This window comes from Hyla sarda, chromosome 7 (genome assembly GCF_029499605.1).
Source record: "Hyla sarda isolate aHylSar1 chromosome 7, aHylSar1.hap1, whole genome shotgun sequence".
NCBI lineage: Eukaryota > Metazoa > Chordata > Amphibia > Anura > Hylidae > Hyla > Hyla sarda.
Window position 1 is genome coordinate 131,498,617 of NC_079195.1, and position 17,509 is coordinate 131,516,125.

Consider the following 17,509-nt stretch of genomic DNA (forward strand, 5'->3'; position numbering starts at 1 on the left):
AAGGGGTTATCCAGGAATAGAAAAACACAGTTAATTTCTTTCAAAAACAGCTGCACATCTGTCTCCAGATTGGGTTTGATTTTACACTTGGCTCCTTTAACTTCAATGGAACTGAGCTGCAGAACCACACCCATACTGGGGACAGATGGGGATAACCCCTTTAATGCGCCCCTGCTTCTTTTTTTCTCCTATATCCATATTCATGATTTCACATGGTGACACATAGACACATGGCTCCAACTCATTGTGAGAAGAAGTACCTTTCCCTAGAAGCTTTGAATGTATAGGAGAACTTAGTGGCTCATGGCTAAAATGGACAACAATCAGTAAATTTGCAGACATTTTGCACCATCAATTCCTATGGTCATCTTTCTGTGTCTTCTATTACTCTAAGCAAAATACCTTTCTCTCTATAAACCATTCGCCTTTAATGCATTTTTGTTGCCAATACATTTATTATTGCCCCTCATGTAGCCTTTGCATTATTCAGCTCATCCAATTTTATGTTTTATTGTGTCTTTACGCTCATGTTTTATTGCTTCTCCTCCTTGCCTTTCCATTCACTTTTTTCCATTTGCAGTCATTTACTATCTTCTTTTAGTTTATCCATAAAACATGTTGAGTTACAGAGAGTTGCAATGAATAAGTTTAACGATAAGTCTACTATACTTGCAGTCAGCTACAGTACATTTTATGCCATACATACCTTTAGAGCATATCACACTTTTTATATTGTGTTATATTTAGTGCCTGGAGTCAGCTCTTCTCAGGATTTGTATAAGTTATAAATTGCACAATAACACTTACGTACATTTGAATGGAGATTTACAGCTGTGGTAAGAGTATACTTTTGTATTGGACATTTTCAGTACAAGATCTTGTACAAGGTCCCTGCATACACATTCAGGCGATCGGCTCCTCCATGGCTATCGTCTGATTGTACCAGGAGCTTATTCTGCTTTCAAAGGAAGGAGGGGACATTTAAGACATTTCAAGATATGGGCCTTATCATGACCAAAAAAAGCTATATGGAAATGTGGACCTCATGAATGCAGTACAATGCAAATAAGTCACATTGAGATGTTAACATTTAAACCGGATTTTGGTGTCAGCTAAGAAGGCTTATTAATTGCATAACAAAAAGTCAGCAATTGTCCATGGCTTTCAAGATCTCTGCTTGCAGTCATGCACTGGACACCTTCATGCTAAGTTTCTACCTGTTTCTTTTTGGGAAAAACGCCAATTCTGCCACATGGTGTTTTTTCAGCCAAAAAAAGCTGCGGCCAGATGTTAGCAAAAATCAATGAGAAATCGCAAAATTTCGTTAAATAAATTATTTTTTCCATTACTACTGCATCCTTTTTTTTTTTCTTTTTTTTGGTTTGGTACCCAACAAATTTTGGGTACCAAAAAAAACTGCCAAGGTGCAATTTCCACACAAAAAACTACAGAAAAAAACGCCAAACGCAGGAAATTGCACTTCGTTTTTTCTTGTATTTTTTTTTCGAACCAAAAAACGCAGGACAAAAAAACAGGTTGAAACTTAGCCTCAGTGTTTCAATAAACACTGTCCTGGTCATGTGATGCCTCCTGTCACCTTTCAAGTTTGGTTAACTGAATTGTAGGGAGCTGTGTTCCTATGTAACCATTAGAAACATGCACAAAGTACCACATCTGAGGTTTACATTTATAGCATTTCTTTACTATTAAAAATAAAGAACATCAGTTAGGATCAATTTTTTTTCTTTTTTCTTTTTCTCCATCCTAGAGCTGGCCTTGTCTTCGATTTTATAACAGAAATTGATACCATCTTCTTCCGGGTATTTATGAAGGCCGAGGTTGATGCAGAAACCTCTATAAATCTGGACTCAATAATGCAGTTTACAGGCTTACCAATGCTGATGTGCATCGAGCTACAGCAGGATAACATGCCTTACAGGTAACAGTAAAGCACCGTATATGCCTAAATTAAAGCAGAATCCCACTTGGATTCATTTACTCTTTTAGCACTTTGAGCATTAGTTTAAAGATACAATCCAATATACTTAAATGGGCACTGTCATGTTATATGTTGTACATGATGGCTTATAAAATGATGGCTTTTTCCAAATTGAAGCACAGGCATGAACAAAGTACAGTAAGCGAGGGTGGGCTAGCACTGATAGGACCAGAGAGAGCACAGAGGAGTACTATCAGACAGGAGGGAGCACATAAGAATACTATCAGACAGGAGAGAGCACAGAGGAGTACTATCAGACAGGAGAGCACAAAGGAGTGCTATCAGACAGGAGAGAGCACAGGGGAGTACTATCAGACAGGCGAGATCCCAGAGGAGTCCTATCAAGACAGGAGAGAGCACAGAGGAGTGCTATCAGACAAGAGAGAGCACAGAGGAGTACTATCCGACAGGAGAGAGCACAGAGCAGTGCTATCAGAAAGGAGAGAGCACAGAGGAGTACTATCAGACAGGAGAGAGCACAGAGGAGTCCTATCAGACAGGAGAGAGCACAGAGGAGTATTTTCATACTGGAGAGAGCACAGAGGAGTCCTATCAGACAGGAGAGAGCACAGAGGAGTACTATAAGACAGGAGAGAGCACAGAGGAGTCTTATCAGACAGGAGAGAGCACAGAGGAGTGCTATCAGAAAGGAGAGAGCACAGAGGAGTACTATCAGACTGGAAGGGCTCAGATGAGTACTATCAGACAGGAGAGAGATCACAGAGGAGTACTATCAAGACAAGAGAGAGCACCACAGAGGAGTGCTATCAGACACAAGAGAGCACAGAGTGCTATCAGACAGGAGGGAGCATAGAGGAGGACAATCAGACAGGAGAGAGCACAGAGGAGTCCTATGAGACAGGAAAGAGCACTGAGGAGTCCTATCAGAAAGGAGAGAGCACAGATGAGTACTATCAGACAGGAGAGATCCCAGAGGAGTACTATCAAGACAGGAGAGAGCACATAGTAGTACTATCAGATGAGAGAGAGAGCACAGTGGAGTCCTATGAGACAGGAGAGAGCACAGAGGAGTCCTATCAGAAAGGAGCGAGCACAGATGAGTACTATCAGACAGGAGAGATCCCAGAGGAGTACTATCAAGACAGGAGAGCACAAAGGAGTGCTATCAGACAGGAGAGAGCACAGGGGAGTACTATCAGACAGGTGAGATCCCAGAGGAGTCCTATCAAGACAGGAGAGAGCACAGAGGAGTGCTATCAGACAAGAGAGAGCACAGAGGAGTACTATCAAGACAGGAGAGAGCACAGAGGAGTACTGTTAGACAGGAGAGATCCCAGAGGAGTCCTATCAAGACAGGAGAGAGCACAGAGGAGTGCTATTAGACAAGAGAGAGCACAGAGGAGTACTATCAGACAGGAGAGAGCACAGAGCAGTGCTATCAGAAAGGAGAGAGCACAGAGGAGTACTATCAGACAGGAGAGAGCACAGAGGAGTCCTATCAGACAGGAGAGAGCACAGAGGAGTATTTTCATACTGGAGAGAGCACAGAGGAGTCCTATCAGACAGGAGAGAGCACAGAGGAGTACTATAAGACAGGAGAGAGCACAGAGGAGTCTTATCAGACAGGAGAGAGCACAGAGGAGTGCTATCAGAACGGAGAGAGCACAGAGGAGTACTATCAGACTGGAAGGGCTCAGATGAGTACTATCAGACAGGAGAGAGATCACAGAGGAGTACTATCAAGACAGAAGAGAGCACAGAGGAGTGCTATCAGACACAAGAGAGCACAGAGTGCTATCAGAAAGGAGGGAGCATAGAGGAGGACAATCAGACAGGAGAGAGCACAGAGGAGTCCTATGAGACAGGAAAGAGCACTGAGGAGTCCTATCAGAAAGGAGAGAGCACAGATGAGTACTATCAGACAGGAGAGATCCCAGAGGAGTACTATCAAGACAGGAGAGAGCACATAGGAGTACTATCAGATGAGAGAGAGCACAGTGGAGTCCTATGAGACAGGAGAGAGCACAGAGGAGTCCTATCAGAAAGGAGCGAGCACAGATGAGTACTATCAGACAGGAGAGATCCCAGAGGAGTACTATCAAGACAGGAGAGAGCACAGATAAGTGCTATCAGACAAGAGAGAGCACAGAGGAGTATTATCAGACAGGAGAGAGCACAGAGGAGTACTATCAGACATGAGAGCACAGAGGAGTACTATCAGACAGGAGAGATCCCAGAGGAGTCCTATCAAGACAGGAGAGAGCACAGAGGAGTGCTATCAGACAGGAGAGAGCACAGAGGAGTCCTGTTAGACAGGAGAGAGTACAGAGGAGTCCTATTAGACAGGAGAAAGCACAGAGCAGTGCTATCAGACAGGAGAGAGCACAGAGGAGTACTTTCAGACAGGAGAGAGCACATAGGAGTGCTGTCAGACAGGAGAGAGTACAGAGGAGTCCTATGAGACAGAAGAGAGCACAGAGGAGTCCCATCAGACAGGAGAGAGCACAGAGGAGTACTATCAGACTGGAGAGAGCATCAGACAGGAGAGAGCACAGAGGAGTACTATCAGACTGGAGAGAGCATCAGACAGGAGAGAGCACAGAGGAGTACTATCAGACAGGAGAGAGCACAGAGGAGTACTATCAGACAGGAGGGATCCCAGAGGAGTACTCTCAAGACAGTAGAGAGCACAGAGGTGTGCTATCAGACAGGAGAGAGCACAGAGAAGTCCTATGAGACAGGAGAGCAAAGAGGAGTCCTATCAGAAAGGAGGGAGCAAAGAGGAGTCCTATCAGACAGGAGAGATTCCAGAGGAGTACTATAAAGACAGGAGAGAGCACAGATGAGTTCCATCAGACAGGAGAGAGCACAGAGGACTACTATCAGAAAGGAGAGCACAGAGGAGTGCTATCAGACAGGAGAGAGAGCACAGAGGAGTACTATCAGACAGGAGAGAGCACAGAAGAGTACTATCAGACAGGAGAGAGCACAGAGGAGTACTGTCAGACAGGAGAGAGTACAGAGGAGTCCTATGAGACATGAGAGAGCACAAAGGAGTCCTATTAGACAGGAGAGAACACAAAGGAGTCCTATCAGACAGGAGAGAACACAGAGGAGTACTATCAGACAGGAGAGAGCACAGAGGAGTTGTTACGCCTAGCGCTCCGGGTCCCCGCTCCTCCCCGGAGCGCTCACGGCGTCTTTCTCCCTGCAGCTCCCCGGTCAGTCCCGCTGACCGGGAGCGCTGCACTGTCATGGCCGTTGGGGATGCGATTCGCACAGCGGGACGCGCCCGCTCGCGAATCGCATCCCAGGTCACTTATCCGTTCCCGTCCCCTGCTGTCATGTGCTGGCGCGCGCGGCTCCGCTCTCTAGGGCGCGCGCGCGCCAGCTCCCTGAGACTTAAAGGGCCAGTGCACCAATGATTGGTGCCTGGCCCAATTAGCTTAATTGGCTTCCACCTGGTCCCTGACTATATCTGACCTCCTCCCATGCACTCCCTTGCCGGATCTTGTTGCCCTTGTGCCTAGTGAAAGCGTTTTGTGTGTCTAAAGCCTGTGTACCAGTACTTCTGCTATCCACCCTGACTACGAACCTTGCCGCCTGCCCCCGACCTTCTGCTACGTCCGACCTTGCTTCTGTCTACTCCCTTGTACCTCGCCTATCATCAGCAGTCAGAGAGGTGAGCCGTTGCTAGTGGATACGACCTGGTCACTACCGCCGCAGCAAGACCATCCCGCTTTGCGGCGGGCTCTGGTGAAAACCAGTAGTGACTTAGAACCGGTCCACTAGCGCGGTCCTCGCCAATCCCTCTCTGGCACAGAGGATCCACTACCTGCCAGCCGGCATCGTGACAGTAGATCCGGCCATGGATCCCGCTGAGGTCCCTCTGCCTTATATCTCTGATATCACCACGGTGGTCGCCCAGCAATCCCGACAGATCGCCCATCTAACCCACCAGCTGTCGGAAATGTCCACCATTGTGCACCAACTTCAGTCACAACTTCAGCAGCAATCATCTCCTCCGCCAGCTCCTGCACCCCTTCCGCAGCGAGTGGCCACTCCTAGCCTCCGCCTGTCCTTGCCGGACAAATTTAATGGGGACTCTAAGTTTTGCCGTGGCTTTCTTTCACAATGTTCCCTACACTTGGAGATGATGTCGGATCAGTTTCCTACTGAAAGGTCTAAGGTGGCTTTCGTAGTCAGCCTTCTGTCTGGAAAAGCCCTGTCATGGGCCACACCGCTCTGGGACCGCAATGACCCCGTCACTGCCTCTGTACACTCCTTCTTCTCGGAAATTCGAAGTGTCTTTGAGGAACCTGCCCGAGCCTCTTCTGCTGAGACTGCCCTGCTGAACCTGGTCCAGGGTAATTCTTCCGTTGGCGAGTACGCCATACAATTCCGTACTCTTGCTTCTGAACTTTCCTGGAATAATGAGGCCCTCTGCGCGACCTTTAAAAAAGGCCTATCCAGCAACATTAAAGATGTTCTGGCCGCACGAGAAACTCCTGCTAACCTGCATGAACTCATTCATCTAGCCACTCGCATTGACATGCGTTTTTCTGAGAGACATCAAGAGCTCCGCCAGGAAAAAGACTTAGATCTCTGGACACCTCTCCCACAGTCTCCATTGCAATCTGCGCCTAGGCCTCCCGCCGAGGAAGCCATGCAAGTGGATCGGTCTCGCCTGACCCTGGAAGAGAGGAATCGCCGTAAGGAAGAGAATCTTTGTCTGTACTGTGCCAGTACCGAACATTTTTTGGTGGATTGCCCTTTCCGTCCTCCACGTCTGGGAAACGCACGCTCGCACCCAGCTCTCGTGGGTGTGGCGTCTCTTGATGCTAAGTCGGCTTCTCCACGTCTCACGGTGCCTGTACGGATTTCTACTTCAGCCAGCTCTTCCCTCTCAGCCGTGGCCTGCCTGGACTCTGGTGCCTCTGGGAATTTTATTCGGGAGTCCTTGGTGAATAAATTCCGCATTCCGGTGACCCGTCTTGTCAAGCCACTCCACATTTTCGCGGTCAACGGAGCCAGGTTGGATTGCACCGTGCGTTACCGCACGGAGCCCCTCCTAATGTGCATCGGACCTCATCACGAGAAAATTGAATTTTTGGTCCTTCCCAATTGCACTTCCGAAATTCTCCTTGGACTACCCTGGCTTCTACACCATTCCCCAACCCTGGACTGGTCCACTGGGGAGATCAAGAGTTGGGGTCCCTCTTGTTCCAAGGACTGCCTTAAACCGGTTCCCAGTACTCCCTGCCGTGACCCTGTGGTTCCTCCTGTATCCGGTCCCCCTAAGGTCGTTAGGGACTCTGCCTGCCACAGAAAATGCCTCTCCCCCCCTCCCAGTCCACTCAGGCAAGCCTCGGTGCCTCCTCATGGCCCTCGTCCTGGTGTCACACTGCCCCGTGCCAGGCCTCGCCCTCTGCCCTCCCTCCCCATTCCCACTCCTGCTGTACTGCCTGCCATTGAGGAAACCATCCATTCCTTCCCGGTGTCCTCATCCCAGGGGAGGCAGTCACCGGACAAAAAAAAGGGGAGACCTAAGGGGGGGGGTACTGTTACGCCTAGCGCTCCGGGTCCCCGCTCCTCCCCGGAGCGCTCACGGCGTCTTTCTCCCTGCAGCTCCCCGGTCAGTCCCGCTGACCGGGAGCGCTGCACTGTCATGGCCGTTGGGGATGCGATTCGCACAGCGGGACGCGCCCGCTCGCGAATCGCATCCCAGGTCACTTACCCGTTCCCGTCCCCTGCTGTCATGTGCTGGCGCGCGCGGCTCCGCTCTCTAGGGCGCGCGCGCGCCAGCTCCCTGAGACTTAAAGGGCCAGTGCACCAATGATTGGTGCCTGGCCCAATTAGCTTAATTGGCTTCCACCTGGTCCCTGACTATATCTGACCTCCTCCCATGAAATCCCTGGCCGGATCTTGTTGCCCTTGTGCCTAGTGAAAGCGTTTTGTGTGTCTAAAGCCTGTGTACCAGTACTTCTGCTATCCACCCTGACTACGAACCTTGCCGCCTGCCCCCGACCTTCTGCTACGTCCGACCTTGCTTCTGTCTACTCCCTTGTACCTCGCCTATCATCAGCAGTCAGAGAGGTGAGCCGTTGCTAGTGGATACGACCTGGTCACTACCGCCGCAGCAAGACCATCCCGCTTTGCGGCGGGCTCTGGTGAAAACCAGTAGTGACTTAGAACCGGTCCACTAGCGCGGTCCTCGCCAATCCCTCTCTGGCACAGAGGATCCACTACCTGCCAGCCGGCATCGTGACAGGAGTCTTATCAGACAGGAGAGAGCACAGAGGAGTGCTATCAGACAGGAGAGAGCACAGAGGAGTGCTATCAGACAGGAGAGAGCACAGAGGTTTACTATCAGACAGGAGAGAGCACAGAGGAGTACTATCAGACAGGAGAGAGCACAGAGGAGTAATGTCAGACAGGAGAGAGCACAAATGAGTCCTATCAGACAGGAGAGAGCACTGAGAAGTCCTATCAGACAGGAGAGAGCACAGATGAGTGCTATCAGACAGGAGAGAGTGCAGAGGAGTACTATCAGACAGGAGAGAGCACAGAGGAGTACTATCAGACAGGAGAACAGTTTTTGAAATGAAAAAAGCAGAATAGACCAATGTGCATCAAAGCGCAATTATCCTTTTCAGAATGTAAATTATGCGTGAAGATAAAAGTTTGCTCACCTTTGTGTATTGTACTATGAGCACAACACCATGGAGGGCTTGATTCCACAATCAGTGGTGTGACAGAGGAGTGCAGCATCGGGTGCTGATTAGCAAAAAAACGTCATGAAACGGACTTGATATAAAAATAACAAATGGTTTATTGGAAGCATGCAAATGAACTACGCGTTTCGAGGGACGGGACGCCCTCTTTGTCATGTTCTCTAGCACTTGCCAGAGGCTCACTACGAGTCCAGTAGATAAAGGAAGGCACTTATGCCACTCTTCTTTCTCCTTACTTTAAGTACTTTTCCCTCTTGTGGACTGGTAGCAGCTTGTGGGTGTAATATACTTCACACAATGCCATAAGATTCACTGTGAACAACTTAGGTTGACAAAAATGTTATATTTACTTGAATTGCTCCACTAGCAGAGGTCTTTGAAGGGCTGACAACCAATCAGTATTCTGAGGTGCAGCACATGACAGAAGAAGCCTACATGCCATAATTTGCCACAATTGACAAGATAATTTAGGGCTTAAAGGGTTTGTCCCATCTTGTCTGTTTCCTTTTCTGGCCTATATGTGGCAGCCAGAGGAGGTTGGAAAGCTGAAAGCAGCGGAAGCGATGAAGCTTTGCAAATGCCTAACTTCCATTAACTCTAATAGGAGTTACACAAATGGCAAAGCCACGCGGGCTGCTCTGTTTACGTAACTCCGGGAGTTTACCTTTCTGCAAATAGGCCGGAAAATGCAAAGGATGAGACTGGACAACCCCTTTAAATAACTTCTATTGGTAATCTCCACTTCATACCTTTCGGCTGCTGGCCAATATCTGTTCTCAGCAGCCACTTGGCATGAAGTGAATTCACCTCCTGAGCCTGCTCCCTATATCCCGACCCAATATTTGATGTACATGTACAGTATGTCAAATGTCAGGAAAGAGCTAAAGTCTTTTGTGCAATATGAAGTGAAATACCTACAAAGCATTTTTTTCCACTTTTAGTTTTGGCACTTTTAGGGTCAGAGGTGTTTTATTTTGTTTTGCTCTTGCCACCAAAATGTCATACGCTCTGGCATTTTAATGGCCCAAAGGCTACTCTGTAAGACTTGAAAAAAAAAATGCATGTATTTTCAAAAGGTTAGAGAATAAGAATGGGGAGAGAGATACTATTGATATGTGCTTCTCCCCCTGCACATGCCTAAGTGCAGTGTTCCCCAATCAGGATGTCAGCCTTTGGCTCTCCGGGCATGATAGAAGTTGTAGTTTTGCAACAGATGGAGGCGCCCTGATTGGGAAACACTGCCTTAGTGTCACAGAGCATTGCCTACTGGTAGAAGTGTCTGGCCATTAATTATTACATTATGGGTAAAAATAAAAAATTTTACTTGTTTTTTGTCAGCACGTCCTACATCTAGATAAAGCCACCTTCTCTGGCTCTACACACATAAAATCCTATCCCTAAACCATGTTTTATGGTTTAATTTATGCTGTTCCTTTAAATCTTACAGCTTTATACATAATGGTTATTAAATAATAATATTTGTAATAAATGCCTTGAATCCACAGCATAAGGCCACTTTTATCTTTTGCATTTCTTTCCAATCCTCTAGTTTCTTCTGATGTAATAGCTACCAAGAGTTCTATTTCCCAAGACAAAATATGACTCCTGCTCCTGTTAGCCTGCAGATAACACAGTGATGAGAGAACTCGAGTTTACCAATAGTCTGCTTTATCTTAAAGAGGTTATCCAGGAGAAAACTTTTTTTTATATATATCAACTGGCTCCAGAAATTTAAACAGATTTGTAAATTACTTCTATAAAAAAATATTAATCCTTTCAGTACTTATGAGCTGCTAAAGTTGAGTGCTTCTTTTCTATCTAAGTGTTCTCTCATGACGGGAACCGCCCAGTTTAGAAGAAAATCCCCATAGCAAACCTCTTCTACTCTGTGCAGTTCCCGAGACAAGCAGAGATGTCAGCAGAGAGCACTGTTGACAGACAGAAAACAACAACTCAACTTCAGCAGCTGATAATTATTGAAAGGATTGAGATTTTTTAATAGAAGGAATTTACAAATCTGTAACTTTCAGGAGCCAGTTGATATAAGAGAAAAAGTTTTTTCCTGGAATACCCCTTTAAGTCAAGAGCCCCTCATGTCTATAGGGAAATGCATATCTCCACTTTCCATAACAAAATATTTCAGCCATTTTTTGGGTTTAACAGTAAATCATATAATTTACAAAACACAGATAGAAGCCTTGTGTAAGATCTGTGCTGAGTGTCTGACATCCAGGAAAAAAACTACAATCTGGCATAAAAAATCTATTACGTAATCTATTATATAATGTATTTTGGAGCACTGTACTCAGCCACATTTGATAATCCTGATACAGGACCTGGTAGACAAGTGATCTGCCTTTTTGTCATTGGTCTGGGTCTTAGGGGTCGGACCCCTATAATTTAGATTCTTATTACCTATCCTCTTGATAGGTGATTAATCTAAATCTTGGGATAGGCTCTTTAAAAGGGTTCTCCCTTGTTTATACAGTTTTTTGTTATTATGTTTGTGTGTTATGTGTGTATAAGTATGTGTTTTTTTTTGTGTGTTGTGATTATGTATATATGTATTTTCTTACCTTTTGTGAAGATCCGGAAGCTCGCCCCTTTTTCTTCCAGCGGCTTGCTGTGTACCTCGGCCTCCTCCATGTTGTGTTCGGTAAGTGGAATGTCGGGGGGTGTGTTCTTGCTTCTGTCCTTCCTATCTTCTGACGTCCGAGGCAAATCTTTTCTTCCTGTTTCTTCCGTGGCTCAGCGACGAATCTGCGGCCTCTTCCGGCGCATGCGCAGATAGTTGTTTTTTTTTACCAATAAAGTTTTTTTTGTCTAATTGACAAACTGTCCGCGCATGCACGAGTACGCAAGTGCTACGCTAACAGCGTAGCGTACGTTAGGTCTACGCTAATAGCGTAGCTTCGCGCAAGCGCAGACAGTTTGTCAATTAGACAAAAAAAACTTTATTGGTAAAAAAACAAAAACAAACTACCTGCGCATGCGCTGGAAGAGGCTGCAGATTCGTCGCTGAGCCACGGAAGAAACAGGAAGAAAAGATTCGCCTCGGACGTCAGAAGATAGGAAGGACAGAAGCAAGAACACACCCCCGACACTGATTGACAATCGATTTCACATGCTGTTGTGCAAATGGAACTGACAACAGGTGGGAATTATAGGCAATTAGCAAGACACCCCAATAAAGGAGTGGTTCTACAGGTGGTGACCACATACCACTTCTCAGTTGCTATGCTTCCTAGCTGATGTTTTAGTCACTTTTGAATGCTGGCGGTGCTTTCACTCTAGTGGTAACATGAGACTGAGTCTACCACCCAAACAAGTGGCTCAGGTAGTGAAGCTCATCCAGGATGGTATATCAATGTGAGCTGTGGCAAGAAGGTTTGCTGTGTCTGTCAGCGTAGTGTCCAGAGCATGGAGGCGCTACCAGGAGACAGGCCAGTACATCAGGAGACATGGAGGAGGCCGTAGGAGGGTAACAACCCAGCAGCAGGACCGCTACATCCACCTTTGTTCGAGGAGCAGGAGGAGCACTGCCACAGCCCTGCAAAATGACCTCCAGCAGGCCACAAATGTGCATGTGTCCACTCAAACATACTCCGTGAGGGTGGTATAAGGGCCTGACGTCCACAGGTGGGGGTTGTGCTTACAGCTCAACACCATGCACGATACTTGGCCTTTGCCAGAGAATACCAAGATTGTCAAATTCGCCAATGGCGCCCTGTGCTCTTTACAGATGAAAGCATGTTCACTGAGCACATGTGACAGACGTGACAGAGTCTGGAGGTGCCGTGGAGAACATTCTGCTGCCTGCAACATCCTCCAGCATGACCAGTTTCTTTGGGGAGCCGCACAGCCCTCCATGTGCTTGCCAGAGGTAGCCTGACTGCCATTAGGTACCGAGATGAGATCCTCAGACCCCTTGTGAGACCATATGCTGGTGCAGTTGGCCCTGGGTTCCTCCTAATGCAAGACAATGATAGACCTCATGTGGCTGTATTGTGTCAGCAAGAGGAAAGCATAGATGCTATGGACTGGCCCGCCCATTCCCCAGACCTGAATCCGATTGAGCACATCTGGGACATCATGTCTCGCTGCATCCACCAACACCACGTTTCACCACAGAATGTCCAGGAGTTGGCCACCTCATCATGAGCATGCCCAGACGTTGTAGGGAGGTCATACGGGCACGTGGAGGCCACACACATACTGAGCCCAGTGGCATAGCTATAGAGTTTGCAAAGGTCACCATGGCCCCACTCCCACTACACTAAATGCTGACAGGTCGGCACTGTGAGGGCCGGGGCCTGGGGTGGAAGGGGGCGTAGCTGCCAGCAAGTTCCTTCATGCCGGTCCATGTCCTTTAGAAAATGAGCGCAGCAGGGCCGGACTGACCATCGGGTCATCTGCCTGTTTTAAAGCATTTATTTTTAAAGTGTGTGGCTGCGGCCGCCCTGCCTCTATGATGCCCCATTGATAGTTTCAGGGACTGCTGGGAGACGACATGCTGCGCGCAGGCACACACATCAGCTCCAAGCACATCCCTGCGCTTAACCCTGCCACATTACACAGTAAACAGAAGCAGCATCCCGGCGCCTCACACATCCTCTGGGGTTACCTGCACCGCGATCTCCTCTGGCGCTGACCCCGCTACTTCCCGTGGCAGTGATCCCCAGGAGGCGGGTGAGTGAACTGTGGGGTGAAGATAACAAGGATGGATATGTATGTGTATATGATAGATGTGTCTGTATGTATGCATGTATGATAGATGTATCTTTATGTATGCCTGCATGATAGATGTGTCTGTATGTATGCATGATGTATGATAGATGTGTCTGTAAGTATGCACGCATGATAGATGTGTCTTTATATATGCACATATGATAAATGTGTCTGTATGTATGCTTGATAGATTTGTGTAATACTACAGCTGCAGGTCTGAAAGGGAGGCCTGTCGCTGTCAGCACACTTTTATTTATTTTAATGCTGGGCCCTTAAAAAAAAAAAAATAATAATAATAATAAAAAAAGCTTAGGGCAAGCTCTGGCCACTTTTCCCCATGCAGGAGCTTCTTTCTGGGCCGGCCTTTAGCGCAGTTCGATTGAGCAGGGGCACTGCCCCCTTAAGAGCAGAGGGCTGCTGGGAGCAGACGTGCCCCACGCAGGTAAGCACATCTGCTCCAAGCCCCTGACAAGTCCCTGCCTGCGACCGCTGCTACATCCACAGCACCTGCAGAAAAAACAGCAGCCTCTGCTCCACTCCATCCCCTACAGTTACCAGCCGTATAATCTCCTTTGCCTCGCTGCATCCCCGGCACCTGGTGAGTGGCAGGTCACGGTGCTGATCTCCAGAACGGTGAGAGGTTGGGGATGTGTGCATGTATGGTATATGTATGATAGAATGTGTGTATGTATGATGTATGTATGTATGACGGATGTGTGTATCTACGATAGATGTATGTATGATGGATGTGTGTATGGTAGATGTATGAATGATAAATGTGTGTATGTATGATAGGTGTGTGTGTATGTATGATAGATTTGTATGTGTATGATAAATGGGTGTATGATGTGTAGATGTATCATACATCTATCATCATACATATACACATCTACCATACATACACCAGTCACATACACATCTATCATACATAAATACATATACTGTACATCAATGCGGAGGGGTGAGGGGCCAGGGGGTGATTGAGTACAGGTCAGACTTCGGGCTCTGGGGAGTGGAATCTGGGGGTCTAGGGAGAGGGGAAGCTAAACTGAGAAGAAACTGTGACAGTATTATGATGATTATTATTATTATTATTGGCACAGTGTGTGGCAGGGTAAATTTGGAAGGTACAGTGTGTGGCAAGTTTATATTCAGAGGGTAAAGTGTATAGCAGGGTTATATTTTGTGGGTTTTTATTGAGGGGAACAGTGTGGTGTAGTATAATATTCAGGGGCTACAGTGGGTGGTAGTATTATATTCATGGGCACAGTTTGGCAGTATTATAATCATAGAGTACAGTGTGTGGCAGGAATATATTCAGAGGGTAGAGTATGTGGCAGTATTATATTCATAGGGCACAGTATGTGGTAGTATTATATACAGAGAGTACAGTGTGTGGCAGGATTATATTCAGAGGGTGCATTGTTGGGCAGTATTATATTCATAGAGTACAGTATGTGGTAGTATTATATTCAGAGGGTGCAGTGTGTAGCAGTATTCTATTCAGAGAATACAGTGTGTGGTAAGATTATAATCAAAGGGTACAGTATGTGGCAGTATTATATTCAGGAATATAGTGTGTGACATGGTTATATTTTGGGGGCATAGTGTGTGGCAGTATTATATTCAGGGGGTATAGTGTGTGGCAGTATTATATTCAGGGGATACAGTGTGCGGCAGTACTATATTCAGGGGGTAAAGTATTTGGCAGGATTATAATGATTTTGACTTTATACAGAGGATGAGGATCTACTGACATAGTGAGGAATCATTGATGTCAGGGCATCAGACTCTGCAGAGAAAATGTAGCTGGAAGATCTCCTGATGTCTGAACCAATTGAAGAAGAAAAGGAAAGACAACAGAGAAGACATCACTCAGGTCACTGTGTGTATTCTTCTGACTGTCCCATCAGCTGGAGTCACTTGTAAGGTCTGCAGTGATGATGGCTGTACCCATGCTTTGCTCTCCAGTTGTTGCAAAAGTACAACTTCCATAATGCCTGAGGCTCTACAGACATTATGGGAGTTAAAACTTTACAACAGCTGGAGAACCACTTGAACCAAGGTGATTGGTGGGGGTCCCAGCATTCGGACCTTCACCAAAAAAATGGGCTTCTTATTTTAAAATGCCTGGGCCTATTTTTGATATCAGTCCAGCCCTGCCTGTTAGTCACTTATATCATTGTGTATTCTCTTGACTGTGTCCCATCAGTGCTGAAGTCACTGATATCTTTGTGCGGCCAAGACCTGGTAAGGGGGTCGTCCGGGATTGGGGAAGCGGGTCGTCAGGTGGTTGAGGGTCCCAGAGCAATTTTTCGCACCGGGGCCCTGTGGTTTCTAGCTACGCCCCTGACTGAGCCTCATTTTGACTTGTTTTAAGGACATTACATCAAAGTTGGAAAAGCCAGTAGTGTGGTTTTCCACTTTGATTTTGAGTGTGACTCCATATTCAGACCTCCATGGGTTGATAAATTTGATTTCCATTGATAATTTTTGTGTGATTTTGTTGTGTGATTTTTTTGTTCATTCATTCAGATCTAGGATATGTTATCTTAGTATTACCTTTACTTTTTTGAGCAGTGTAAAAGTGTATGCATCAGAATTTTGCACTTTGTCTGACTGGTGAGTGTGGCAAAAAGGGACATGGCTCAAAGCCAATGCCACATATTTAGGGATTGTCCTGCACTTCTGTGAGCCCTCATGCTATGCCACTTCCTTTTACAGATACCCAAATTATTATAGATGAGTGAATAATTTCAGTAGAAACTGATTTAACTCAGAATTTCCCTAAAAGTTCAGATGGACACAATGATATCATATTACGAAGAATTAGATGTAAAAGCTTCTTTATAGACTGGTACTAGGACTGTCTTACTCTTCAGCCGAGGCAGAGAAACTTACAGACTGGTTGTGATCAGGGGATTAGGGAAAACAGTGCTACAAAATATAGTAGCCTCTTTAGAATTATTATTATTTTTTTATGCACAGTGTTACTCTAGAACCACTACTTCAGGCATGTCACTTTACATGTCCTAAAACACAGCCCACTTTACTTGGGGCTTTGATGTAGTACTACGCACAGCAAGAGGTCAGTAGCAAAGAACCTCTATGATACAGGATGCAAAACTACAATTCTATAAAGCATTTAGTGAAGAAAATAAAATACATATTGCTCTTACCTGACTTTTTTTTTTTTTCATTTTCTTTATACAGAGAAACCTATATTCTTACAGAAACATTTCCAGCGAGCAACACAATATATACTGTAAGGAAGAGAAGAAAATCTACTCTGTGGGGGCGAAATTTTCCCTTTCATAAAGCAAACTCTGAAATGTGTAGGACATTGAAGGATGCCGAGGAGATAAGCACTATTCTCTGACAGCAGCAGGCATCTATTACGGCTCTATTCTTAGGAACCATACTAATTACCGGAACGGCGGACTCAACCTGTCACACACCGGCACGATGACTGTGTAATTTCGGGCGGTCAATAAAATCAATTTAGAAGGGAAATCAGTTTGTGTCTGTGTTCTTCATAATAAAGATACTCATGGTGCGTACCAACTGTCAGAAAAATGTCTTATGTTCCAAATCACAGGTGAAACCCAAGGTGTGATGTTTACAAAAATCCATGCACCAAGCTATCAAAAGCATTATAACTGCCCACTATCTTGTCCACTTGTCCACTAAGCTGCTTATTATTATTAAGCAAGAGGGGAATTTTTCTAAGACCAACACTTCATGCGCTGCTCTTAAGCCCTGCCAGTCTACAAATGTGCTGGATTTCTCAAGAGGTGCATGCTTTTTAATAAATCCAGGGAGATCTGAAGCTGCTTTTGGTGGTTTTGATTTCGACTAATCTACGCCAGCATAAATTCTGGCTTACATTCTAGTAAATTTGGCATGCGGAGGGGCCACACACACTCAGTGCAAAACCACTTTGTCCACTTTGTGGTGAATTGTGGTACCCAGCAGCAAAATGGTGAAAATGTCCCCATTATTTTTGCACACAATTTTCATGGGAACAAAATGATTCCCTACTAGGTCACTTTTACAAAACCTTCATCAGGTTTTAGTGTAGATTTTC

At 46.1% G+C, this 17,509-nt stretch overlaps 1 protein-coding gene across 3 annotated transcripts in view; it reads left to right on the plus strand.

Annotated features, from left to right (window-relative positions):
- Nucleotides 1-16,985, plus strand: part of LOC130282480 (microsomal triglyceride transfer protein large subunit-like) — a 170,503-nt gene extending 153,518 nt beyond the window's left edge. For all 3 annotated transcript variants that reach the window (XM_056530743.1, XM_056530745.1, XM_056530744.1), the window contains 2 exons: nt 1,769-1,939; nt 16,636-16,985. In XM_056530743.1, coding sequence (XP_056386718.1) covers nt 1,769-1,939; nt 16,636-16,801 — 337 coding nt within the window. In that variant the 3' untranslated portion in view covers nt 16,802-16,985. The remainder of the gene's footprint in view (nt 1-1,768; nt 1,940-16,635) is intronic.
- Nucleotides 16,986-17,509: the final 524 nt, after the last annotated feature.